At 42.4% G+C, this 26,286-nt stretch overlaps 1 protein-coding gene across 2 annotated transcripts in view; it reads right to left on the bottom strand.

The window, feature by feature from the left end:
- Window positions 1-26,286, bottom strand: part of CPNE4 (copine 4) — a 684,585-nt gene that overhangs the window by 21,264 nt on the left and 637,035 nt on the right. For both annotated transcript variants that reach the window (XM_025291737.3, XM_006057472.4), the window contains exons 9-11: window positions 20,310-20,396; window positions 16,327-16,386; window positions 4,953-5,086 (exon numbers count right to left, since the gene is read on the bottom strand). In XM_025291737.3, the coding sequence (XP_025147522.1) occupies window positions 4,953-5,086; window positions 16,327-16,386; window positions 20,310-20,396 (281 nt within the window). The remainder of the gene's footprint in view (window positions 1-4,952; window positions 5,087-16,326; window positions 16,387-20,309; window positions 20,397-26,286) is intronic.

Genomic DNA, 26,286 nt, shown 5'->3' with positions numbered 1-26,286 from the left:
TGATGATAGATATGTAATTTTTTTACATAAAACTTTGAATTGAGAGAACTGCATAACACTGCTAGGCAAATTCTTTCCATTACCATGGACTTATAAAAACAAGCTTTCTTAGTATTTACATTGATAAAACAAAAAATTGAATTAGAACTGATGCTGGACTTTTCCATTCTGGTCAGAGGGGGCAGTTACCCACAGATATGTAAACTAACTGGGGAGTATCTGTTTCATTAAGATTAAAAAAAGATTTTTATAGGCAATAATCAGTTATTGAAATTTCCCAAATATTTGTGATCAAGTAGGCAACAATAATGATTATAATAAAAACTAAACCAGAAGATATTTTTAAATGCTTCAGATCTTTTCATTAGATTTGAAATTTAGAAATAGGAAATTTTAGAAATTGGAAATTTAACAATTTATATTCATATTTCAATTAAAGATATAGTGATCAATTAAGGAATTTCAAAGCAAATTTTAAAGATACATTGGGATGAAATTCTATGGGAGAAGGGAATGAAAATATGACTTCATGAAAAAGAAGAAACAGAATTCTCAACTCAAGCTGATGAACTTGTTCACGCAGTTTTTAAATGGATGATGGTGGGTATCCAGTGGCGTTTAGTTCTGCTGGATGCATTCAGTAGAGTTATGTAAGAGTTTTATTTTTAAATGTCCATATTTACATTACATTAGAATTTTCATTCTTTGTCACTATTTAAACTCATGATGGAAAATGTTAGATTTCAATATAATAGGGTGTGAAGGTTATATGTTTAAACATTCTTTTTAGGGGTATGTGAGCCAAAAATTGTACAGGTCATTGGTCCAAAATGACTTTAAGGTCTGACACTATAGTTCCTTTCCCTTTTGTGTCAGTTGATGTTTTAAATATAAGTAAAGAGTATAAGCCTCTATCACTTAATAATCCTCTATTATTTATTAAGAATGTACAAAAGGCAGAACTTTTATATCTAATTCTTACAACTACTCTGCAGGGGAAGTTAGCTGAATCTTCATTTGCTGTCAAGGAAACAAGGCCCAAGGAGTTTAACCTCAGGATGTGCACCAGACTAATTAAATCTGGGGATCAGGCCCAGGCACCAGACTGTTTTAGGACTGCAGATGGTGACTGCAGCCATGAAATTAAAAGACGCTTACTCCTTGGAAGAAAAGTTATGACCAATCTAGATAGCATATTGAAAAGCAGAGACATTACTTTGCCAATGAAGGTCCGTCTAGTCAAGGCTATGGTTTTTCCGGTGGCTATGTATGGATGTGAGAGTTGGACTGTGAAGAAAGCTGAGCACTGAAGAATTGATGCTTTTGAACTGTGGTGTTAGAGAAGACTCTTGAGAGTCCCTTGGACTGCAAGGAGATCCAACCAGTCCATTCTGAAGGAGATCAGCCCTGGGATTTCTTTGGAAGGAATGATGCTAAGGCTGAAACTCCAGTACTTTGGCCACCTCATGCGAAGAGTTGACTCATTGGAAAAGACTCTGATGCTGGGAGGGATTGGGGGCAGGAGAAGAAGGGGACGACAGAGGATGAGATGGCTGGATGGCATCACTGACTCGATGGACGTGAGTCTGAGTGAACTCCGGGAGTTGGTGATGGACAGGGAGGCCTGGTGTGCTGCGATTCATAGGGTCGCAAAGAGTCGGACACGACTGAGTGACTGAACTGAACTGAGTGGTTCCAAAGTGGAGCCAAGAGAACAATGGATTGGTGTCTGCAGAGTGAAAAAGACAGCACTGTGATGTGACTTCTGACTTCTAACCCAATCCTCTGCATTCTAGCCTGTTTCATTTCTAACTGTACCTCGAAGCACCCTACCCAGCAGTCTTCGGAAGAGACTCACATCTCTGTCGGGCCCTAGGAATGGATGCCACCCTGGCCTTGAGCAGCCTAAAGAGACCACGTTGTTTGTAGGAGCTGGGGGAGGGCTACAACCGACTGGGAAAAGATGAGCTCATTTGGGAGGCACACACTTGGGGTGTTGGAGGAGAGGGAAGGCAGGGGTCTCTCTCTCAGAAACACAGAGAAAATGGGCTAGCAGAGCTGCCTGACAGGCTTAGGCCCTGAGCTTCCCCTCAAGGCAGCCCTGAGAACTCTGAGCTTCACGCGTCTCTCAAGCTGTTCAGCTTCATGGATCAGCTCGTCATGACCCGTGAGCAGTGAATGTACAAGGCAGGAAGAAAACTCTTGGCTGTCAGAGGCTGAGAAGAATTTCAAGGTTCCTGGGGATTAAATTCTGCATCACTGCAGGTGGGCAAAGGGGGCCTTCTGTCAGTTTTTACTCAACTGTTTCTTTTTGAGCAGCAACCTCACTGACTTTGATGCAAAAATAAATTAAATCCAAAGCCCCTACTTGCAACTTCCTGACTGTCTGTCTATTGTCTTTCCACCCACACAGAGAAGTGAGGGAAACTTGTCAGTTTTCATGAAGTGATTAGTCTGCCGATTTCAATGCTGAGGTGCTTTCTTTACATGAAAAATAAAAATGCTCCAGTGAGTTGAAGAAATCTGGTTTTCTTGGCCAGTTGGGACCAACAACTTTGGTATTTTCCTTTAAAAATTTTTTAAAAATTAATTTATTTGAATTGGAGGATAATTACAATATTTTGATGGCTTTTGCCACATATAACATGAATCAATTTTTTAAAAGAATCATCTGAGATGATTCTTTATGTAACCGGAAGGTGATCTCTCTTACTTTTATCTGTACTTTTCAGGAAATACAAAAATCCTCCCCAGGCTTTATCTGGTTCATATTGTAAAGGGATAATAGCTCCAAAAGGTGTGTGGGTCCCTCTGACTGTCTTATCTGCATTTTGAGTTTGAGGTAATCAGGAAACAGAAGTTCTATAGCCTGTCGAATAAATCTGCTGCAGAAACACAGCAAGGGCTCTGGGTGTTGGTATTTTAATTTCTGGCCAAGCCATTAATATGCTCTTTGGAATTCATTACTAGGCTACCTCGTGCCTGCAGAGTCAGTCAAGGCCAACTTTACTGACTCAACTAAGTGTCTATTGTGTTGTATTAAGTGCTTTTACCTACTTTATTTTATGAGCATTTCAATATTTAAAAGTTATTAAGAATCCTGAAGAAGTTCTTACTCTTCTTCTCTTAAATGGACACATTATGACACAAGGTAATATTGTGTGTGTGTGTTTGGGGTGGGGGGAGGGGAGAGAGAGAGAGAAAGGAAGGAGGGAATTACTGTGGTGGTATCTTGGGGGATATTTGGAGGAGTTTCTAACAGTGGGAATTGCAATCTGTCTGTTTTTTCCCTCTTGGTAGAAATCTCCATTATGACTTGAGCCTCTCTAAGAATCCTTCCTGAATTGGGGCCTGAAGAAATCAAGAGCTGAGATTCAAGTTGCCTTCATGGACAATATTTCAAGGTTAAGTACAAGTATCATTTGAACAAGGTAATTCAAAATGCTATTACTGCTCTCTGTTCCAAACATGGAGGGGAAGTGTTGGCAAGGGCCTCATGTTTAGCACTATCTGATTTTACTGCATCTGTGCATTCATCCCCAACTAGCATCATACACATCTGAGTTATTGGTGATGACCAATCTGAATCCAGAGACTCGCCAGTGGGAAGGACACTCATCCACCTTCTGGTCACCAGGTTGTATCACTCCCTAAGTGCCTGGGTATCAGGTTTTTAATATGGTTATCACCAATTATGAGACTAGAAAGAACAGAAATCAGGCTATTTCATGAAATCTCTCTGAAATTGGAGGACAGAGTCACTTTATTTTCCTGGTCAATTAGTTACTGCTTGGGCTTCCCTGGTGGCTCAGCTGGTAAAGAATCTGCCTGCAATGCGGGAGACCTAGGTTCAATTCCTGGGTTGGGAAGATCCCCTGGAAAAGGGAAAGGCTACCCACTCCAGTATTCTGGCCTGTAGAATTCTATGGACTGTATAGTTCATAGGGTCGCAAATAGTCGGACATGACTGAGCAACTTTCAAGTCACTTAGTTATTGCTTATTACCAACTAGTCCTGATTTACAATCACATCAGGCTGTCAACTGAGATTTACCCACAATATATTTACACTGGTTCTATTTCAAAGAACCTTCTTAATCAAACATGTGAACAACTTCACCTCAATCTAGAAATACTGGAAAGGCAAAATAAATTCAGTTCAATGTAGCTTATGTAAATCACTTCTTACAAGGAATTCTCTTGGTGGGCAAGGTCAATGTTTGCCATCAAGTAAAAATAAGTATAATACTGATCTGATCTCAAAATTGTGTTTTCTATACAAACATACAAACACATATAAACACTGTCGTGGGCACACGCACACCCTCTGCTGAAGTTACCAATAGCTCTTGAGACCAGTGAAATCCCATGATTATGAGCTTATGCTGTGGAAGGAGCTGGCTCTGGGTTTAAATCCTGCCCTTGGCTGTAGGTCAGGGCACACACCACTTCACCTCCCTGCACAGTTTTCCTCTTCTGTTAAACAACACCCATGACAGAAGGGTTAGTATGAGGATCAGAAAGAATAGTGCCCAATAAACCGGTGCTTTTCAAATCTCAAATTGTACACGAATCATCTTGGAATCATGTTACAATGCAGATGCTGATTTAGATGTTCAAGTGGAGCTTGATGTTCTGCGACATTATGCTGCTAGTCAATGCACCCAACTTTGCAAGTTTCTGTATGTAGTACGGCACATAATGAAACTTCACAAAAGAGAAACCAAAATCTCTGTCCAGTGGTCCTGCCAGCCAAGTAAGAGAAGAAAGGATTTTTTGGTGGCCAATGTGAGCTTGGCATGAATTTAGTTCCTCTAGAGGTGAAGAGGATAACACATTTAGAGCTAGGCTTTATTTTGTCCCCTCATGAGCCTCAGCATAACTTCATTTCCATTATTCTGCCCAGGATCAGCTAGGGGCCACAAGAACCACCAGAGATGGGAAGTCTCATACCTGTCATAGTCTTGGCAAATCTCTCCCACTGCCACCAAGGCCTTCAGGTACTCATTGGGCTGGTATGGGTGAATGTAGTGCAGGGAACAGCTGTTCCTGGGGTCCCCATTTGAGGCCGTGAAATCTATAGCTACCTGGAAGAGAAGATAGGAGAGTGGGTGGATTTAAAGTGAACATATTTCATTTAACCTTGACAGCGATGCAGCCTGAGGGAAGGGGAAAGTGATATATTACATATCCTCCTGACAATCAGAGTTAGAGAAAAAATTCATTAGCTTTAAAAACTAGTTGTTCAAATATTGGAGAGGATGTGGCGAGAAGGGCACTCTCCTATACTCTTGGTGGGAATGTAAATTGGTGCAGCCAATATGGAAAACAGTATGGAGGTTCTTATGGAGGGTTCCTCAGAACACTAAAAATAGAGTTAGCATATGATCTAGCAATCCCACTCCTGAGCATATATCCAGACAAAACTCTATTTCAAAAAGATACATGCACCCTCTATGTTCATAACAGTGGTATTCACAATAGCCAGGACAGGGAATCGACCTAAATGTCCATCCACAGATAAAAGGATAAAGAAGATGTGGTACATATATACAGTGGAATAATAATTGGCCATAAAAAGAATGAAATAATGCATTTTCAGCAACATGGATGCAACTAGAGATTATCATACTAAGCAAAAAGTAAGTCAGAAAGAGAAAGACAAATATGATATCACTTATATTTGGAATCTAAAATATGACACAGATGAGCTTATGTACAAACAGAAACATACTCAGAGACATGGAGAACAGACTTGTGGTTACCAAGGGGGAGAGGGTGTTGGGGAAGGATGGAGTGGGAGTTTGGGGTGAGCATCTGTAAACTAAAGGAAGCCAACCCTGAATGTTCACTCGAAGGACTGATGCTGAAGCTCCAATACTGATGTGAAGAGCCAACTCATTGGAAAAGACACTGATGATGGGAAAGATTGAGGACAGGAGAAGGGGGCTACAGAGAATGAGACGGTTGGATGGCATCACTGACTCAATGGACATGAGTTTGAGCAACCTCCGGGAGATAGTGAAGGACAGGGAAGTCTGGTGGGCTAGAGTCTGTGGGATCGTAAAAAGTCGGACACAACTTGATGACTCAATAACAACAAGCTGTAAACTATTATAATAGACTGGATAAGCAGCAAGGTCCCACTGTATATTGCAGATGACTGTATTCAGCATCCTATGATAAACTGTAATGGAAAATAGTATTTTAAAAAGAATGTGTATATATGTATAACTGAATTACTTTACTATAGAGCAGAAATTAAAACAACATTGTAAATCAAATATACTTCAATAAAAACATGAAAATAAAATAATTTTTAAAAAGAAAAAAATAGTGGGATAATGGGTGACTGAGTAATGGGTAATTGGGGGTGACCTAAAAGGATCAGTGAAATCTAATATCTTCTGAGATAGATTTCATCCTGAAGGTGAAAGCCAAGCCAGTGAAAAAAGAGAGGAAGATAACATGAACTGTGGTGAAAAGTTAGTTGAGGGTGGCGAGTCTACATGCATTTTGCAATCAAAAAGCATTCTAGGTCACACCGATGGGGCACCAACCAGACAAAGGTCCAGATACATTCAGATAATCCCTGGAAAACTCCTCTAAGGAAGATACTCGAAAGGTACCCAAGAGACAGGGTTTGGAGAAATCAAGCATCTCAGGCCTCCTGGATTTGCTAAGCTTCTACACACACCCACCATGCTTGACTTCTGTCCTGACAAGACACACTTAAGAGACCATGGCACCTCACAGGTGTACATAGTGTTTAAAAGTAAACATAGTGCTGGGAAGGCTAGAAGAAAAGCATCTTTTTCTCTCCTACTGTGGAAAGAAAGCACTTTAGAACTGTAGAACATTCTAGAGACTGTAAGGATGTTGCAGAAATAAACTTGATTCTCAGGTAGCACTAGTGGTAAAGAAGCCGCCTGCCAAGGCAGGAGACATAAGAGATGTGGGTTTGATCCCTGGGTCAGGAAGATCACCTGGATAAGGAAATTGCAACTCACTCCAGTATTCTTGCCTGGAATATCCCAAGGACAGAGGAGCCTGGTGGGCTATACTCCATAGGGTCACAGAGCCAGACATAACTGAAGCGACTTAACACACACACGCAAACTTGATTCTGCTCTGATTTATCAGTGTCATTGCAAATATTGCAAATCACTGATGTTCCAATCTACCTGTGTTTTTTAAAACTGCAGTTGTCCCATGTGTGTTGATTACCTGACTGTCAAGGGTGTCTTGTGACGACAAAAACGTGGTGGTATCTTGATGTAAAACCAGAGAATGAAATCAGATAATATAAAAAATAGAGGAGAAAACCTCCACAAAGAAAAATGGCAACTCAAGAAACATAATTGAACATCTAATCCTGCTAAGCACAGGTGAGATCCTCCAAGCATGTAGGCACCAAGAGGCAGCATCTGAGCCCAGGTGTATCACCTGGATGAGTCCCTGTGGTGTGGGAAGAAGTGCATGTAACATCTGGATGAACATTAAAAATTTTGGCAACAACTATATTAAATTTTGAAAAAAATCATAGGGCTGGGATTAGAGGAAGACAAGAGAGGTGACTAGGCATAAACTCAGGAAGGCACTCATCTGAGCTGATCCTACACTTGACCCATCCGAGTGATGCATCCTTAAATTTTGCACCCTAGGTGCCTTCCTCTCTTTCTTCACTCTGGTCCCAGTGGTCTACATCTTTTCATTTCTATCAACTCTTCATCCTTAGGCTTGGAATAATTCCCTTATGCTTAACAAACAAGGGAGAGGCAGAGATGGTGGTAAGAAGAGGATTATGATGGAATATATTAAGCATGGAATAGAAATAGGATATTCGTTGACTGATTGTGAAGTCAGATGCCAGTTAGGGAAGGGAGTGGCCAGATCTCCTTGGGGATGGAGGAGATTATGAAGTGGAGTAACTTGAAGTTCAAGGTTAGTAGGCAGTATTGAGTTGCCTGTTCCTGGTGGTGCTGTAGAGAAAAACATGCCCAGTGGAAATTGCTTTTTATTTTTCTGCAGGCCTCTGGGGTTTGCACTCTTTTTGTGGGGATGGCCCCCTTATTTATAACAACCACAGAGGCTCTTCAAGCTCAGGAGATGCTGATGAAACTTTGGGGAAGGGTATTAAACTAAACATTATCTGATGAAAAAAGGAAATAAAATAATGATCCCTATCACGTGCTGCTTTCTATAGTTCCCTCTGCTCATAAAAATATTTTATCATTTGTTGTTGTAGTTGTTCAGTCACTCAGTTGTGTCAAATTCATGGACTCCAGTATGGCAGGCTTCCCTGTCCTTTACCAATTCCTGGAGCTTGCTCAAACTCATGTCTATTGAGTCAGTGATGCCATCCAACCATCTTATCCTCTGTCATCCCCTTCTCTTCCTGCCTTCAATCTTTCTCAGCATCAGGGTCTTTTCTAATGAGTCAGCTCTTCACATCAGGTGGCCAAAGTATTGGAGTTTCAGCTTCAGCATCTGTCTGTCCAATGAATATTTAGGACTGATTTCCTTTAGGATTGACTGGTTTGATTTCCTTGCAGTCCAAGGGACTCTCAAGAGTTTTCTCCAGCACCACAGTTCAAAAGCATCAATCCTTCGGCACCCAGCTTTCTTTGTAGTCCAACTCTCACATCCATACATGACTACTGGAAAAACCATAGGTTTGACTAGGCAGACCTTTATTGGCAAAGTAATGTCTCTGCTTTTTAACATGCTGTCTCAGTTGGTCATAGCTTTTCTTCCAAGGGGCAAACATCTTTTAATTTCATGGCTGTAGTCAACACTTGCAGTGATTTTGAAGTCCAGGAAAATAAAGTCTGTCATTGTTTCCATTTTTCCCCCCATCTGTTTGCCATGAAGTGACTGGGCCAGATGCCATGATCTTAGTTTTTTGAATGTTGAGTTTTAAGCCAGTTTTTCCACTCTCCTCACTTTCATCAAGAGGCTCTTTCATCCCTCTTCACTTTCTGCCATAAGGGTGGTGTCATCTGCATATCTGAGGTTATTCATATTTCTCCTGGGAATCTTGATTCCAGCTTGTGCTTCATCCTGCCCAGCATTTTGCATGATGTACTCTGCATGGAAGTTAAATAAGCTGGTTGACAATATACAGCCCTGATGTACTCCTTTCCCAATTTGGAACCAGTCTGTTGTTCCATGTCCGGTTCTAACAGTTGCTTCTTGTTAGAAACCTAAATACAGGTTTCTCAGGAGGCAGGTAAGGTGGCCTGGTATTCCCATCTCCCAAAGAATTTTCCACAGTTTTTTGTGATCCACACAATCAGAGGTTTTAGTGTAGCCAATGAAGCAGAAGTAAATATTTTTCTGGAATTTTCTTGCTTTTTCAATGATCCAGCGGATGTTGGAAATTTGATCTCTGGTTCCTCTGCCTTTTCTAAAACCAGCTTGAACATCTGGAAATTCTTGGTTCACATACTTTTGAAGCCTAGCTTGTAGAATTTTGAGTATTACTTTACTAGTGTGTGAGATGAGTGCAATTGTGCAGTAGTTTGAGCATTCTTTGGCATTGCCTTTCTTTGGGATTGGAATGAAAACTGATCTTTTCCAGTCCTGTGGCCACTGCTGAGTTTTCCAAATTGGCTGGCATAATGAGTGCAGCACTTTTATAGCATGATCTTTTAGGGTTTGAAATAGCTCAACTGGAATTACATCACCTCCACTAGCTTTGTTTGTAGTGATGCTTCCTTTTTTTTTTTTTTAAATTTTATTTTATTTTTAAACTTTACAATATTGTATTAGTTTTGCCAAATATCAAAATGAATCCGCCACAGGTATACATGTATTCCCCACTTGAGTTCATACTTCCTCCAAGATGTCTAGCTCTTAGATGAGTAATCACACCATCGTGGTTATCTGGGTCATTAAAATCTTTTTTTTTAATTTTATTATTTGTTTTTTTACTTTACAATATAGTTCTCAGCTACCTCGTCTCACTTTATCATTTTACTTGACAGTAAATAGACAGTCTCAGGTACAAAGCAGCTCAAATATCACCCCCACCCCTCCGCCCCCCAGCAAGTGATGGCTCCTTAAAGTCTCCCTGATGAGGCTGGAGATAAGAATTTTGTCTTCAGGAGGTAGTCTTCTACCACCAATTCTCTGTGCTCTTTAAGTTAGCATGAGTGCAAAGAGAACAGAGAGAAAGGTTAGGTTTATTTTAAAAAGCAACAGGGAGACTGTGAAAGATGGGACAAAGTTGAGAAATAAAAGCAAGAAAATGACTGAAAAATGCCAGTTTGTGGAGGAGGCTCTTGATTCCGGGCTTCCTGAATGTGGCTGGCTTGCAGAGCTACTATTTTCCTCTTCTGCTATGAAGCATTTAGGAAAGCCTGCGGTTCTGGTTTGCACTCCAGTCTTCCCAGTGGGCAGCCCCAGAGCAGGCCTCTTTTGTTTCCCCTTCTGCCCAGGAGGCCTCGCTGTTCATTAAGCAGAGCCATGGAGCAGTTTTGCAAAATCTTGTAAAGTATGAGAGCAAAGTGCTTACTTTCTTTATGCTGCCAAGTCCCCAGTGTGAGGAACTGCTTCCGAAAAAGGCTGGACGCTAACGATGTTATCCTTCCTTGGATATTTTTAGCTTCTTATCTGAACCGAGCCCATGCCTCAGATCCCTTCCCTGCCTCTGACAACTGGGCCATTTAAGACCCACCTGGTTGTTTTTTTGGGGAAAGCTGCTATGAATCCATCTCTGGTTAGTTGTCTGATCTCTCTGAAATCTTTTTGATATCATCTGCTATAGGGCAGCTGTTCATTTTTCTTTTTAAGTCTGTATACAGTTTGGGCCTATACAACGAGCCTTATAGGTGGTGATACTGTTCAGTCTGGACCACTTCTTAAATAACACATATAATTCTTGTGCTTTTCTGCCTCCTCAAAACTCCATAGCAGGAAAGAAATAGGAACCAAGACAAGATGAGAAAGAACCTGGATGTTGTCTGGTTCACTTCCTGGAATGTGCAAAACATTCTCCTCTTCAACCCAGGACTCAGTCTCATGTCTCAGAGGTCTACACAAGAGTCCATCACTATTTAGTCTGGCATTTAAAATCAGGATTTAAAACTAAACTGAGACATAGTGTGGGCATAGGATGTCCTAAGTGTATTAAGGTCAGAAAAGATGACATGAGAGGACCTTTAATAGGTGATCTTTTCTTAGGCTTGAAGGCTAATCTTCAAGCTTAGCCACATTTAGCTTGTTATATCATATTATTAAAAAATAGATAATAAAATCAGAGAGAATGAAAAGTGATACTCGCCCTTTTTAAGATTTTTTTTGATGTGGGCCATTTTTAAAGCCTTTATTGAATTTGTAACAATATTGTTTCTGTTTTACGCTTTGGTTCCCTGGCCACAAAGCATGTGGCATCTAAGCTCCCAGACCAGAGATTGAACCCCCACTCCCTGCATTGGAAGGCAAAGTCCCAACCACTGGACCACCAGGGAAGTCCCAGCCAATACCCCTTTTAATTAAAAAAAATTACACATAATAAAAAGGGTCATCTGAATATAATAAGAGAAAAATGACCACTCAGGATTCTACTAGTTCAGTAAGTCATATTTTTCCTTTTTGTTTTACATATATATAAATACAAAATATTTTAAAATTTTATATGTAAAATATATATATAACACATAAAGACATTTAACATAGTTGTAATCATAGGGTAGCTTTGCTTTATATTCTTTTTTTCTTCACTTAATGACATTAACATATCCTCGTGTGATTACAAGTCATTATAATTATCACTTAAAATGGCTTTATCATAGTCCACCTAAATGAGCTACAACGATTTATATAGCCATTACCTTATTGTTGGACATTTGTGTTGCTTTCAACCTGATTCCGTGAAAATCCATTTTACAATGAATGTTTTTTGCATCTGGAAAGGCAATAACTTTCAACAGAAACATTTAATTCTTCTACCATTGTCTTTCCAGATGTCTTATGGAGTCTGGCCTCATCTATGCTGTCTATAGCTGTTGATTTTGTAGGTGAAATTCTAGTATCCGGTTTTCTTTTGGCTGCTGTGCCATGTGCCAAATGCATGGAACCCAATCTCTCTCCCTCAATCCCTGCCCAGCTCTTCCAAGACCATGACATGACTGCTGCTCCAGAGTCCTTATGACTCAAGAATTCACATGAGGAACAAAGGTTGTCCTCACAGGTGCCCAAGGGCATCCTGCAGTTGTGTGTGGGGTGGAGTGTGCGCACTTTCCAGTGAGAGGATATAGATCTTGTGTCAGATTTCAAGTGGTCCATGGGACCGAAAAAAGAGGAAGAATCACTGATGGGGGCTCTTTTTAGCATCCTTTATCTGCTTCCCTGCCTGGGATCTTTTCTGCTTATTTTATTACTTAAAATTTCCCTCTTCTCATCCTCAGGTTGGCACCTACTTTCCGCCTCTTGTCTTTCCTTCACTGTCGGCTGTCTTCAACGAGTAGATATACCCACTGCGTTCATGTCCTCACTGTCTGTTACACCCCAAACACCTGGGCCTACGGTCTCATTCTGCTGAAGTTGCTCTTCTGAAGATGACTTGTGCTTACTCATCACATGGCTCAGTCACTGATTTTCATTCTTCACCTTATCTTTTCTTTAGCATATGAGATTATTGTCCTTGATCCTGTAAGACTTTCTCCTGATTATCTGAGTTACTGCCTCCTCTGGGACCTTTTCCTCTGGCATATCTTATCTTACTGTTGGCTCCTCTTTCCCCTGTTGCTGAATGCATATTTTCCATAACATTTTGTTACCAGGCCCCCTATCTTTCTGTCTTCTTCTCTTTAGCTATCTCCTCCAGACCTATATATGTGCAGCTTCCACCTCTCTCCTGAAACCAAGGGCCATATTTATAAATGCCATCTCACTGGGATACCTGAAAACACCCTCACCACATCTTTGGGGAAGTTCATTCTGTCTGGTGGCTAATCTTGATTTCCATATTTCTGTGAATGGGGCCAACATGCTTTGTCTTCAGGCACAAAACATTTGAGTCATCCTGGACTCACTTCCTCTGTTCTGCCTATCTCCACACCAGGAAGCCCTCTTCTCATTTCTCATCCCTCTGCAAAGTTCCCTTTATTTTTCCAGATGGCTTCAATGAAATGACTGGGCAGATTATAAATACAAGGCCAAATTAAGTAAGGCAGGTCAATTGTTAATAACAGCTTGCATTAAATGCTTGAGTAATAAGAAATTATTGACTTAATTTTAGAGGAAAATGACAATGAGGTGGTTGTTATGTTTTCTTTAACAGAAACCTCAAAATAGAACACCTAGCACCTTCTCCTGCATCCCTGGCCTGGAGCCCTCCAGGAGGAAGGACTTTGTTTCAGGCACTGCTTATGGTCTGGCCTCCTCTCCTTGGCATTTATCTGCACCTGCTCTCCCTCTTCAGAGGTCCTGCTCCTCACTCACTGCAGACTTCCTGCAGGTCCCTCTGTGGATGCTGGAGGGCTGAGAAGTGGGGGCTGGGGAAGTGGTGGTGATAACAACTGAGGTGGTCCCTCCAAGTTGGGGAAGGTCAGCAAAAGTGAGAAGGATGGGACATCTGGTGATCCAGTGGTTAAGTATCTGCCTGACAATGTAGGGGATGCAGGTTTGATCCCTGCTCCAGGAAGATTCCACATGCAACTAAGTCCATGCTCTAAAGCCTGCTAGCCACAACTACCGAAGCCACCACAATGAGAAACCCGTGCACTGCAATGAAGAGTAGCCTCCACTTGCTGCAACTAGAGAAAGTCCACACGTACGTAGCAACAAAAACCCAGTGAAGCCAAAATAAAGTTAAAAAATAAAAAGCTAATTGGCAAGTAACTAGTTTTAAAAAACAGGTTTCTTATTACTCAAGTAATTTCTTTTTACTCAAGCGCTTTTTGAAAAAGTGAGGAGGGGAGAGCAACGCCAGAAGAATAATCTCCTTGGGTCAGGGGGACCACACGACCTCCCCTCTCCTCTGTGAGCCAGGGTGTAGAGCTGGAAACCCTCTGGGCTCAAACTTCCAGTTTTCACTGGGGCTGATTCTTTGCAGCCCAACTCCAAGGGCAAAGCAAGCCCCTGAAGGTTGACTAAAGAGTTGTCCAAAAGCATGGGATCTATAGAACCTAAAACAGACCCAAATCGATAGAGCTTTCACTTGAAAATCTATGAATAGTTTCCTGAAACCAGCCCTTTGCCTAAGATCATGGGACACTGTCTCCTCTGTGACATTGCTGGCTCCTCCACCTCCAAGTGCCCAGGACAGGCAGAGGTCGGGGTGTTTGCCCACATGCACATGGTCACTACCTTCTAAACATGCCAGTGTGTATATGGGGGTGGGGTGCTCTATGGGTGTGCCTTTAGAGAACCTTAGACTTTAAAGAAATGACCATAATCTATAATTAACTCCCATATATATTCAGTGGCAAATGAACAATGGCCTGAGTTTAGGCAGGACATAGATAGGTTATAGCAAAAGCCCAGCCTCTATCTAGGGAGACGCCTTATCTCATCCCCTTGGGGAAGCCCCCTCTAATCCTTTGGGTTCCACTACCTTTTGTCTCAGGAACACATTGGTCCAGTCGACTCTCTTGGGCTCAAACCATTTTCTTTGCTTTCCTCACATGATTGAGCCCATCTAGGGAGCTCAATTGGAGAAGGCAATGGCACCCCACTCTAGTACTTTTGCCTAGAAAATCCCATGGATGGAGGAGCCTGGTAGGCTGCAGTCCATGGAGTCGCTAGAGTCGGACACGACTAAGCGACTTCACTTTCACTTTCCACTTTCATGCATTGGAGAAGGAAATGGCAACCCACTCCAGTGTTGTTGCCTGGAGAATCCCAGGGACGGGGAAGCCTGGTGGGCTGCTGTCTATGGGGTCGCACAGAGCCGGACATGACGAAGTGACTTAGCAGTAGCAGTAGGGAGCTCAATAGGGCTGAGTTTCACAGGTACACTTCTGTAAGATGGGGCACAGATGCTGCACAACTTGTTTACATCCACGTGATTTTCCCACAGGTTTTAATAGATCTATTTGTTGTCATCTGGGTATTCTCTTTTTGCAGGTCATGTCTGCTGGAAACTAGGAGGATTTTGAATATGAAGCCACTGAGAGCAAATTTTTCAAGGGCAGGTGGATTTACAATCTTGGCCTACCCAGACACTTAAAAAAGACCCAGCCCACCACCAAATACATTATTAGGAGTGTACAAATCCCATGGGCTTACAGATTCCATTTAGGAGAAGATCCTTAGTCCACTCATTAATTCTATTTCTCAACATTGACAGACTTGTTCTCCAGTCTTTTGGAATTCACTTTTTCATTGCCCAATGAGTCATCTAGATGGCTTACTCTTGGCACTGACCATTGGGCTCGACATGTAAGCTTGTGTTCTGTCCAAATGAACACAACCAAGATGTCAGTCATGGTTCACTGGGATGTTTTAGCACGGTTCACTCCTTCCCCAACCCTTTTCACCCAGTGGTGGAATCTGGCAACCACCCACTGCCTCCTGCCTCCTGCAGTTACTGAAAGAATGGAAAGCATAATAGACTGGTTCCCCAAAACCTGAGGTTGAATGGCATGCATTTCCTGATAGGATGCTGAAAAAATAGTCATGGGGAAAACAGAAGTGTAACCTCATTGTACAGAGATGTTCAGTTCAGTTCAGTTCGGTCACTCAGTCTTGTCCGACTCTTTGCGACCCCATGAATTGCAGCACTCCAGGCCTCCCTGTCCATCACCAACTTCCGGAGTTCACTCAGACTCATGTTCATCGAGTTGGTGATGCCATCCAGCCATCTCATCCTCTGTCGTCCCCTTCTCCTCCTGCCCCCCAATCCCTCCCAGCATCAGAGTCTTTTCCAATGAGTCAACTCTTCACATGAGGTGGCCAAAGTATTGGAGTTTCAGCTTTAGCATCAGTCCTTCCAATGAATACCCAGGATTAATCTTCTTCAGAATGGACTGGTTGGATCTCCTTGCAGTCCAAGGGACTCTCAAGAGTCTTCTCCAACACCACAGTTCAAAAGCATCAATTCTTCGGCGCTCAGCTTTCTTCACAGTCCAACTCTCACATCCATACATGACCACAGGAAAAACCATAGCCTTGACTAGACGGACCTTTGTTGGCAAAGTAATGTCTCTGCTTTTGAATATGCTATCTAGGTTGGTCAGAGATGTTACTGTATGATATTTCAGCAGTGAGACCTGAGCAAAGCCAACACAGGGTCTTAACAGACTGTGGGTCCTTGTGTCCCATACCCAGCCCTGCCCTCCAACCTTGCTCCCTGAGTAAGAACAAACAAACAACTCACTGTAAACTGGATTTGGCAGCCACCCATGATGTAGTCCAAGAAAGAATGCATCTTGTGGATCTGCACGGGAGGAGAGGAAGCTGTATTAGAACAGTGTGATCAGAGTACTTACACATTAAAGGCCTAAGCATGGGGTTTGCTGACCTAGGGGGAGAGCAGAGAAGGGCCTGTGGGAAAAGAGGAGTCAGCTGATTATCTCTCATGAGAAGAGAGAAAGAAAACAGATGGGCCTGTGAGGGCTGCAACCATACCTCCTTTTTCTCACTCTTTTTGGGTTTACATATGATTTTAATCAGCCTCTGCCTCTGGGGTGAGACTGGTACTGTGTTTTCATGGGTCACCACTGGTTTGAAATACATGAAGTCTCACACTTAGCTTCAGTCTTGCTGCTCGTGTCTAAGTCCCAGTTCTGGTAATGTTCCTAACACCACAGTGAAAAAGACAAGTAGCTTCAAGGTCACAATTATCCAAGAAGCTCTCCACCATAAGCTGCCAGCTAGTGAGATTCCTCCCTTGCCATGAAAAACAAGGATTAATATTTACTGAGCCCTGCTGCAATTCATGGGGTCGCAAAGAATTGGACACGACTGAGTAACTGAACTGAACTGAACTGAACTGAACTGTATGCCAAGCTTTTAACATACATGATATTACTTTATTCTTAGAACGAGCCTGTGAAGGTGATGCTATGATTATTATTGTGTCCATTTAATCCACGAGGAAACTGAGGCTAAGATCATCTACCTAGATGGTGGTGGTGGGACCCAAATGTATCCTTTTGACCTCTAGGCTGGAAGTCAATAGGCTTCCTGCTTCCTGCCCCACCCCTAGCTCCTGTGTTCTCACACTCTTTACTGATTTCTAGTCTTCATTTCTGCTTCATTATGATTCTGCTGCTTGAGCCTTGGTGACATTCATCTATGCAGTTATTTGACAAGGATTTATTGAGCCTCCACCATGCCCTGGATGCTAAGGATACAGGGAGAAGAGAAACAGGCATGGTACCTGCAGTTACAGAGCTCACAACCTGGATCATTTTACTGGTACAACCATCAGCTGATTTTTGACCCTTGCTTCTCATATTCCATCAGAAGCTCAGGGCATCTTCTCAAAGACTGACCCACAAAACCCTGTGGCAGCATTTCCAGGCACCACCTCCAGGTGGCACACATCTATCAGCAGACTTGTCTCAGGGCTGATGTTTACTGGGCCCTCAGAATAGTGCCTGCTCCCAGCTTCCTTATGGGGATGGATGCTTTGCCTGATAGTTGAGATGCTGTGTTGTACTTAGTCACTCAGTCATGTCTGACTCTTTGCGACCGCATGGCTGTAGCCCACCAGGCTCCTCTGTCCATGGGGATTCTCCAGGGAAGAATAATGGAGTGGGTGGCCATGCCCTCCTCCAGGGGAGATCTCCCCTAGTGCAGGCAGGTTCTTTACTGTCTGAGCCACCATGGAAGCCCAAGAATACTGGAGTGGGTGGACCTACTACTATATCTCTATCAATACCATGTCCTCTGAGTACCAGACTCTTAGATAGAAACAGTTATATGCACAGTCACCTTACAGAGATGGATGGTTGAACTGACTCATCTGGATCGTCTTTTCTCCTGCTTCTAGGGGCACAGGACTGTTCTGAATGCACCAGGATTTGGTCTGTATAGGTAGGTAGGTAAGATGACCAGAGACAACTGCCTTTGAAAGAAGAGTTTATTATTCACAGCTCCCCAAAGGACTGAAGGCATGTCCTGCCACACAAGGGGGCCACATGGGGTAGCACTGGGTTAGTCAGGAGGCAGGAAGCATGCAGGGAAAGCACAGACAAAAGTCATTATGGTGGTTTTTGTGGGGAGGAATGAGTGAGGCAAGGTAAGCAGTTAATCAGGTTTAGGACTGAATAATGAGTGATTCTGGATGCTCTGGGCAATAGGGATGATCTCTAATTGTCTGAAGCTGGCTCTGGGGGGATATTGGGCTTGCAGGGGGAATATTGGCTTGGTGTGTGAGAGCTCAGGAAAGGGGGTGGCTAGGGATACAGGCTCTGGATTGCTCCATCTGCATGTCAAAGATGGGCTCATAGGCACGCTAATTGCTATCTTGAGGAATTAGCTAAACCTAAGAGAGGCAGTTCCTTCCAGTATGCAAGGCCCCAAGATATCAAAGCATCATAAAATACAGCAAACATTATCAAAACAATGACCCCAGATGGGGTAAGCATTGTTATCGTCTAGTTCCAGTAATTAGTTCATGAGATAGGCCTGTGACCTAAGCCAGACCCATCAGTCTTCCCCCCAACTCTTCCATTATGTGAGAATGGGCTCCTACAGCCCCTGGAAGCCAGGAATGCCAACTCTGAGAAGAGGAACCCGATATATTTAGAGAGAAACTGGATGGCATGGAAGTCTCACATCATGGAGTCAGACAGACAGAGATTACAATCTCAGCTCTTACCATGTGTGTGACAATGAACTAGTTACAATCACATCTGAAAGTAGAAATCTCAGAGTTGTGGTAAGAATAACAGAACGTATTATAGTTATTTTTACCAAAGTAAGTACTCAACCAGTGGCAAAATTATTCCCAGAGATTTTCTGTGGAGTTAGAGCCCCTCTGGGAGAAATTTTTAGGTGCTTTACTCATCCCCCATGTCTTGTTTTCATGGTATCTCTTCAGCATGGAGGAGGTGCCACATATAAAACACTGAGTGGTAAGTACTAGTGATTATCACTTTGTGTGATAAGCACAGAGTAGGTGCTTTAGAAAGTGTCTAAAAATGACACTTTAGAAAGTGTCAGCAGGAAGGAAAGTGTCTTCCAGAGACAGAGGTGGCACGCAGAATATACGTAAGAAAGATAAATCTTTAAGTCTGAGTATGCCTGTGGTTACGGAAGGGGAAATGGAGAATGAAAGTTTTAGTGAAACAGAGTTCACAGAACAAAAAAGCCTGGTGTAGAGTACTTAATATTGAGATCTCTGACAAGAAAAGATTTATATTGGTGTGTATTGAACAGGTAGACTGCCAGTATTAAAACTAGTTCTTCTGGGAAGCTGTAGATGTTACTTTGAAATGGCAATACTTTAATGTGTGGTATAAAAGTACAAAAAAATAAGAGTTAAAATTTACTCTAAAACTTAATATTAGTGTTTTCTTTTGTGAAATATGCATAAATGAAGATTAAAATTTGAATTTAGAATGTAATAGAAATAATCCTGTTATTGGCAGATTATTGCTATTTTCCATAACTTTTTGTGGTATTACATTGTCTTGGTACAGTTCTGGTATTATTAACTATTCTATTTAAAATCTTTTTTATTAAAAACTTAGTGCTTATTACATTTAAGTTTGGGCTTCCATTTAGCCCAGCTGGTAAAGAATCTGCCTGTAATGCAGGAGACCCTGGTTCAATTCCTGGGTCAGGAAGATTCCCTGAAGAAGGGATAGACTACCCACTCCAGTATCCTTGGGCTTTCCTGGTGGCTCAGCTGGTGAAGAATTCACCTGCAGTGCAGGAGACCTGGGTTCGATTCCTGGGTTGGGAAGATCCTCTGAAGAAGGGAACGGCTACCCACTCCAGTATTCTGGCCTGGAGAATTCCATGGACTGTATAGTCCATGGGGTTGCAAAGAGTTGGACTCAACTCAACGACTTTCACTCACTCACTCAGGAGCTTTAGAAATGTTGGTTGCCCCCAACTGGGGACCTCCCTCTGGTGCTGTCCTGGGAAGAGAAGGACCTGACTTGTGACCAGGACTCTGTTATCTTTGGGCAGGACTGTCTTTGTTGAGGTGATGGAGGCATTGGCCTACCACAGCTCCAAAACCACCCAGACTTATAATGTATGTCCACTAATACCTTGACTTTCTGATTTTTTTATTTTAAAAAGATCATATCTTCTTGACACTCTTTCTGCGCAGACCACCTGGGCCTTCCTCCCAGACGGCCTTAGTTTCATACTCCTGGAAGACAGGGGCTATGCTTATACCTTGCACTGATTCAAAATCACAATGCCCGAGTTCTTATAATTCTTCTTCTTGGCTTTGTACTTGGGGTTGATACACTCCCACTGCACCTGCAATAAGAAAGATTATACTATGATTGCCAGCTCAGGAAGAAGTGAAGTCATTCATGAGGAGGCCCCTGGGCGCCATTGCAGGCGGTCCTGAGGACTGACACCTGGTCTATAGCTGATCCCCTTGCATCTGGAGGGGAAGGAAGGAGAAGTGGTGAGAGGAAGACTCTGACATCATCTGCCTGGTTTGAATCCCAGCTCCTCACTTTCCAGCTGTGTGACCTTTGACAAATGACTCAATTCCCTCATGCCTTGCATATTGCCTCTGTAAAATGAAGCCCATAATTATAGCTATCTCATAGGGTTACCATGAGGATTGAATGAGTAACCCCTATAATGCATTTAGAATAGTACCTGACACTTATAAATGCTTTCTATGAATGGGGTCAAATCAAAAAGCAGAGAGAAGGAGAGATCTTGGGTACATAGCTGAGTAACCCAAATGCTGAGTGTTAGTGTCTGGGAATTGACTTAAGAGGCAGGAAAACTGAGGAACGTTGAATATTGGTTATAGGAAGCTGATGGGGATAATGAGTTTGCTTAACTTCGCAGAGGACTAAAATGACGGATTGATACACGTCACAATGGTGGCACTTTCTCCGTAGGGACTGCTGTGAGGGATAGAATCAGAACTGAGGAGGCAGATGGGAGTTAATGCGTGAACAGAGCTCAACCTTTCTACACAAGACTTCATGGGACAAAGCTAACTGCATTTTGACCACTGACAAAGTCAAACATCCAAGAGTCACCGAATTGCTCCTGCCCACTGTCCTAGAGGAGTCATCCTTGGATTTCCACTCAGAAGACAAATTTTCACCCCCTGACAACTGGAAGTGTCTGAAAACACAGAAATTTCTGAGGCAGATGTTAGTGGATCGGCTGATACAGCACTGTCCACAATGACCCATTCTTCCCAGTGCACGATGACTCTGAACTTCGTCATGTGACTTGCTTTGACCGATGGGACATTAACAAAAGTGATATGAGCAGAGGTTTCACAAGTGCCTGTGCACTGGGGCTTGCCCTGCTCTTGCTGATTGGATGTTTTCACCACCATGTGAAATTAGCCTAGGCTGGTGTCCTAGAGGACAAAAGAGCACATTGAGAAACATCTCAGCTACTCCAGCCGCAGAGGCACAAATGCAGGAGTGAGTCCTCTTGGCATTGTTTGGAGCAGATTGGAGTTTCCCAGAGGAACTCAGCCCAGATTGCTGACTTCTTGTCCTGCCTATAGCTATGGCTTCCTGAAAAATCTCCCTGCCTCACTCTCTTGTCTCTGTACAATTGATTCTCTATACAGTAGCCAGAGTAATCTTGAAAAAAATTAATGTCATTCTCCAATCTTATCATTCTCCAGCCTAGACTCCTCATAGCATTGCCCAATAAAACTTTCTACAATAATGAGAAGATTCCACATCTGTACCAACCAATGTGAAAGACACTGGCCACATGAGCACTTGATATGTATGTGTATGTGTGTGTGTAAGCAAGCAAGAGAGAACTGAAATTTAATTGAATTTAACTTAAAACTTATTAAAACTGAAATAGGTGTATATAGGTAGTGGCTACTAAATTGGAGAGTTTTCAGTGTGCTCTTAACACATTTATGGGAAAATATGAACTCTTTTCTTCAAGCTATCAGAACCTTCTTTTCCTGGCCTCTGCCTCTGTCCTTGATCATGCATGTCCATGCATGGCTCCCTCACCCTCTCTGCTACAGATAAATTGGTCTCTTTACAGATCCTTAAACATACCAAACTCTTTTCTGACTCAGTAATTTGCAAAGTTCCCTCTACCTGAAATGCTGTTTATTTGCTTTTTACATGGTTGACATTTCATTTTTAATGGCCCTCATGTTAAATTTCATTTTTTTCAGGTGATCTCTTTTACATTACACCTTTATAACTAAAATGGCTCAGTTTTTTTAATAGCATTTGTCACAATGTATAATTACAGTTTTGTTTTGTTGCTGTTCAGTCATTAAGTCAAGTTTGACACTTTACAACTCCATGGACTGCAGCACCCTGGGCTCCTCTGTCCTCCACTATGTCCTGGAGTTTGCATAGTAGACTCACATCCATTGAGCTGGTGATGCTTTCTAACCACCTCATCCTCTGCCACCCCTTCTCTTTTGCCTTAAATGTTTCCCAGCATCAGGGTATTTTCCAATGAGTCTGCTCTTTGTATCAGGTGGCCAAAGTATTGGAGCTTCAGCTTCAGCATCAGTCTTTCCAGTGAATATTCAGGGTTGATTTCCTTTTTCATGATTGACTGGTTTGATCTCCTTGTAGTGCAAGAAACTCTCAAGGGTCTTCTCAGCACCAAAATTCCAAACTATCAATTCTTCTGGACTCAGACACTTCTTTACTGTCCAAGTCTCACATCCACACATGACTACTGGAAAAACCAAAGCATTACCTACATTGACCTTTGTCAGCAAAGTGATACCTCTGCCTTTTAATATGCTGTCTAGGTTTGTCACAGCTTTCCTTACAAGGAGCAAGGGTCTTTTAATTCCATGGCGGTAATAACCTCCACAGTGATTTTGGAACCCAAGGAAAGAAAATCTGTCACTGCTTCCACTTCCTCCCCTTGTATTTGCCATGAAGTGATGGGACTATATGCCATGATATTAGTTTTTGAAATGTTGTGTTTCAAGCCAGCTTTTTCATCCTCCTCTTTCACCTTCATCAAGAGGTTCTTTAATTCCTCTTCACTTTCTGCCACTAGAATGGTATCATCTGCATACTGAGGTTGTTGATATTTCGGCAATCTTGATTACAGCTTGTGATTCATCTAGTCCAGCATTTCACATAATGTACTCTGCATATATTAATAAGTGAGAGAAGTAGGGTAAAAATACACAGCCTTGAGTACTCCATTCCCATTTTTGAACCAGTCAATTGTTCCACGGCCAGTTAAAACTGTTGCGTCTTGACCCACATGCAGGTTTCTCAGGAGACAGGTAAGGTGGTCTGGTACTCCCATCTCTTTAAGAATTTACCACATTTTGTTGTGATTCACATAGTCAAAGGATTTAGCGTAGTCAATGAAGCAGAAGTAGGTATTTTTCTGGAACACCCTTGCTTTCCCTATGATCTAATGAATGTTCTCAATTTGATTGATCTCTGGTACCTCTGCCTCTTGGAAACCCAAATTGTACATCTGGAAGATCTTGGTTCATATACTTCGGAAGCCTAGCTTGAAGGATTTTGAGCATAACCTTGTTAGCATGTGAAATGAATGCAGTTGTACAGTAGTTTGAACATTCTTTGGCATTGCCCTTTGGGATTGGAATGAAAACTGACCTTTTCCAGTCCTGTAGCCACTGCTGTGCTGTGTTGCTGTGCTTAGTCTCTCAGCTGTGTCTACTCTTTACCACCCCATGCTCAGTAGCCTGCCAGGCTCCTTTGTCCATGGGGATTCTTCAGGGAAGAATACGGAGTGGGTTGCCATGCCCTCCTCCAGGGGATCTTCCAACCCAGGGATCAAACCCAGGTCTCCCGCATTGCAGGTGGATTCTTTACCAGCTGAGCCACAAGGGAAGCCTGAGAATACTAGAGTGGGTAGCCTATCCCTTCTCCAGGGGAATTTTCTGACCCAGGAATCAAACTGGGGTCTCCTGCACCACAGGCAGATTCTTTACCAGCTGGGTGGCCACTGCTGAGTTTTCCAAATTTGCTGACATATTGAGTGCAGCACTTTAACAGCATCATCTTTTAGGATTTTAAATAGCTCAGATGGAATTTCATCACCTCCACTAGCTTTGTTTGTATTAATGTCTTCTGGACTTCATACTCTAGGATGTCCAGCTCAGAAAGAGGGAGCACACCATCATGGTTTTCTGGGTCATTAAGACCTTAATTGTACAGTTCTTCTGTTTATTCTTGCCACCTCTTCTTAATCTCTCCTGCTTCTTTAGGTCCTTGCTGTTTCTGTCCTTTATTATACCCATCCCTATATGAAAATTTCCCTTGATATGTCCAATTTTCTTGAGAGTTTTAGTCTTTTCCATTCTATTGTCTCCCCCTATTTCTGTTCTTGTTCATTTAAGAAGGCCTTCTTATCTCTCCTTGCTATTCTCTGCAACTCTGAATTCAGTTTGGTATATCTATCCCTCTCTCCCTTGCTTTTTGCTTTTCTTCTTTCCTCAGGTATTTGTAAAGCCTCCTCAGACAACCACTGTACCCTTGTGCATTTGTTTTTCTTGGGGATAGTTTTGGTCACTGACTCCTGTACAGTGTTATGAACTTCTGTCCATAGTTCTTCAGGCACTCTGTCTACCAGATCTAATCTCTTGAATCTATTTGTCACCTCCATTGTAAAATCATAAGGGATTTGATTTGGGTCATATCTGAATGGCCTAGTGGTTTTCCCTACTTTCTTTGATTTAAGCCTGAATTTTGCAATAAGCAGTTTATGGTCTGAGCCACAGTTAGCACCAAGATCTTGTTTTCACTGACTGTATAGAGATTCTCCACCTTTGGCTGCAAAGAACACGGTCAATCTGATTTTGATATTGACCATCTGATGATGTCCATTTGTAGAGTCATCTCTACAAATTGTTGTTGGCAAAGTGTATATGCTATGATTGGCCTGTTCTCTTGACAAAAACTCTGTTAGCCTTTGCACTGCTTTATTTTGTACCCCAAGGGCAAACTTGCATGTTAATCTGGGTATCTCTTGACTTTCTACTTTTGGATTCCAATCCCTTATGATGAAAAGGACACCTTTTTTGAGCGTTAGTTCTAGAAGGTGTTGTAGGTCTTCATAGAACTTGTCAACTTCAGTTCGGCATCAGTTGTTGGGGTATAGATTTGGATTACTGTGATGTTGAATGGTTTGCTTGAAAAAAAAAAAAAAAACTGAGATCATTCTGTTGTTTTTGAGATTGCACCCAAGTACTGCATTTTAGACTCTCTTATTGGACTTCCATGGTAGCTCAGTTGGTAAAGCATCTGCCTGCGGTGCAGGAGACCCTGATTCGATTCCTGGGTTGGGAAGATCACCTGGAGGAGGGATAGGCTACCCACTCCAGTATTCTTGGGCTTCCCTGGTGGCTCAGACTGTAAAGAATCCTCCTGCAATGTCGGAGATCTGGGTTTGATCCCTGGGTTGGGAAGATCCCCTGGAGGAGGTCATGACCACCCACTCCCATTTTTTTGCCTGGAGAATCCCCATGGACAGAGGAGCCTGGCGGGCTGCAGTCCGTGGGGTCACAAAAAGTCAGACATGACTGAGCAACTAAGCACACAGTACTTTGACTGTGAGGGATACTTCCTTTCTTCTAAAGGATTGTTGCCCACAGTAGGCAATATAATGGTCATGTGAATTAAACTCACCCATTGCCATCCATTTTAGTTCATTCAGTTCTAAGATGTCAGTGTTCAATCTTGCCATCTCCTGCTTGACCACATCCAATTCCTAACATTCCAGGTGCCTATGCAGCATTATTCTTTACTGCATTGGATTTTACTTTGACCTAGTGGTGACAGATCCACAGCTGAGTGTTGTTTCTGCTTTGGCCCAGCCTCTTCATTCTTTCTGGAGCTATTTCTCCACTCTTCCCCATAGCATACCTACTGACCTGGGCAGGGGCTCATCTTCAGGTGTCATATATTTTTCCTTTTCATACTATTCATGGGTTTCTCAAGGCAAGAACAGTAATGTGATTTGCCATTCCCTTCTCCAGTGAACCATATTTTGTCTGAATTCTCCACTATGACCTGTCCATCTTGGGTGGCCCTGGATGGCCTGGCTCATAGCTTCATTGAGTTACACAAGGCTGTGATCCATGTGATCATTTTGGTTAGCTTTCTGTGATTTTTGTTTTCATTCCAAAGGCAGTGGTATTGTAGTTCTTGCTTATTCTGTCTGCCTTCTGATGGAT

This window comes from Bubalus bubalis, chromosome 1 (assembly GCF_019923935.1).
Source record: "Bubalus bubalis isolate 160015118507 breed Murrah chromosome 1, NDDB_SH_1, whole genome shotgun sequence".
Lineage (NCBI taxonomy): Eukaryota > Metazoa > Chordata > Mammalia > Artiodactyla > Bovidae > Bubalus > Bubalus bubalis.
Note: the sequence above shows the minus strand (reverse complement) of the source record. Positions and strands in the feature narration are given on the sequence as shown.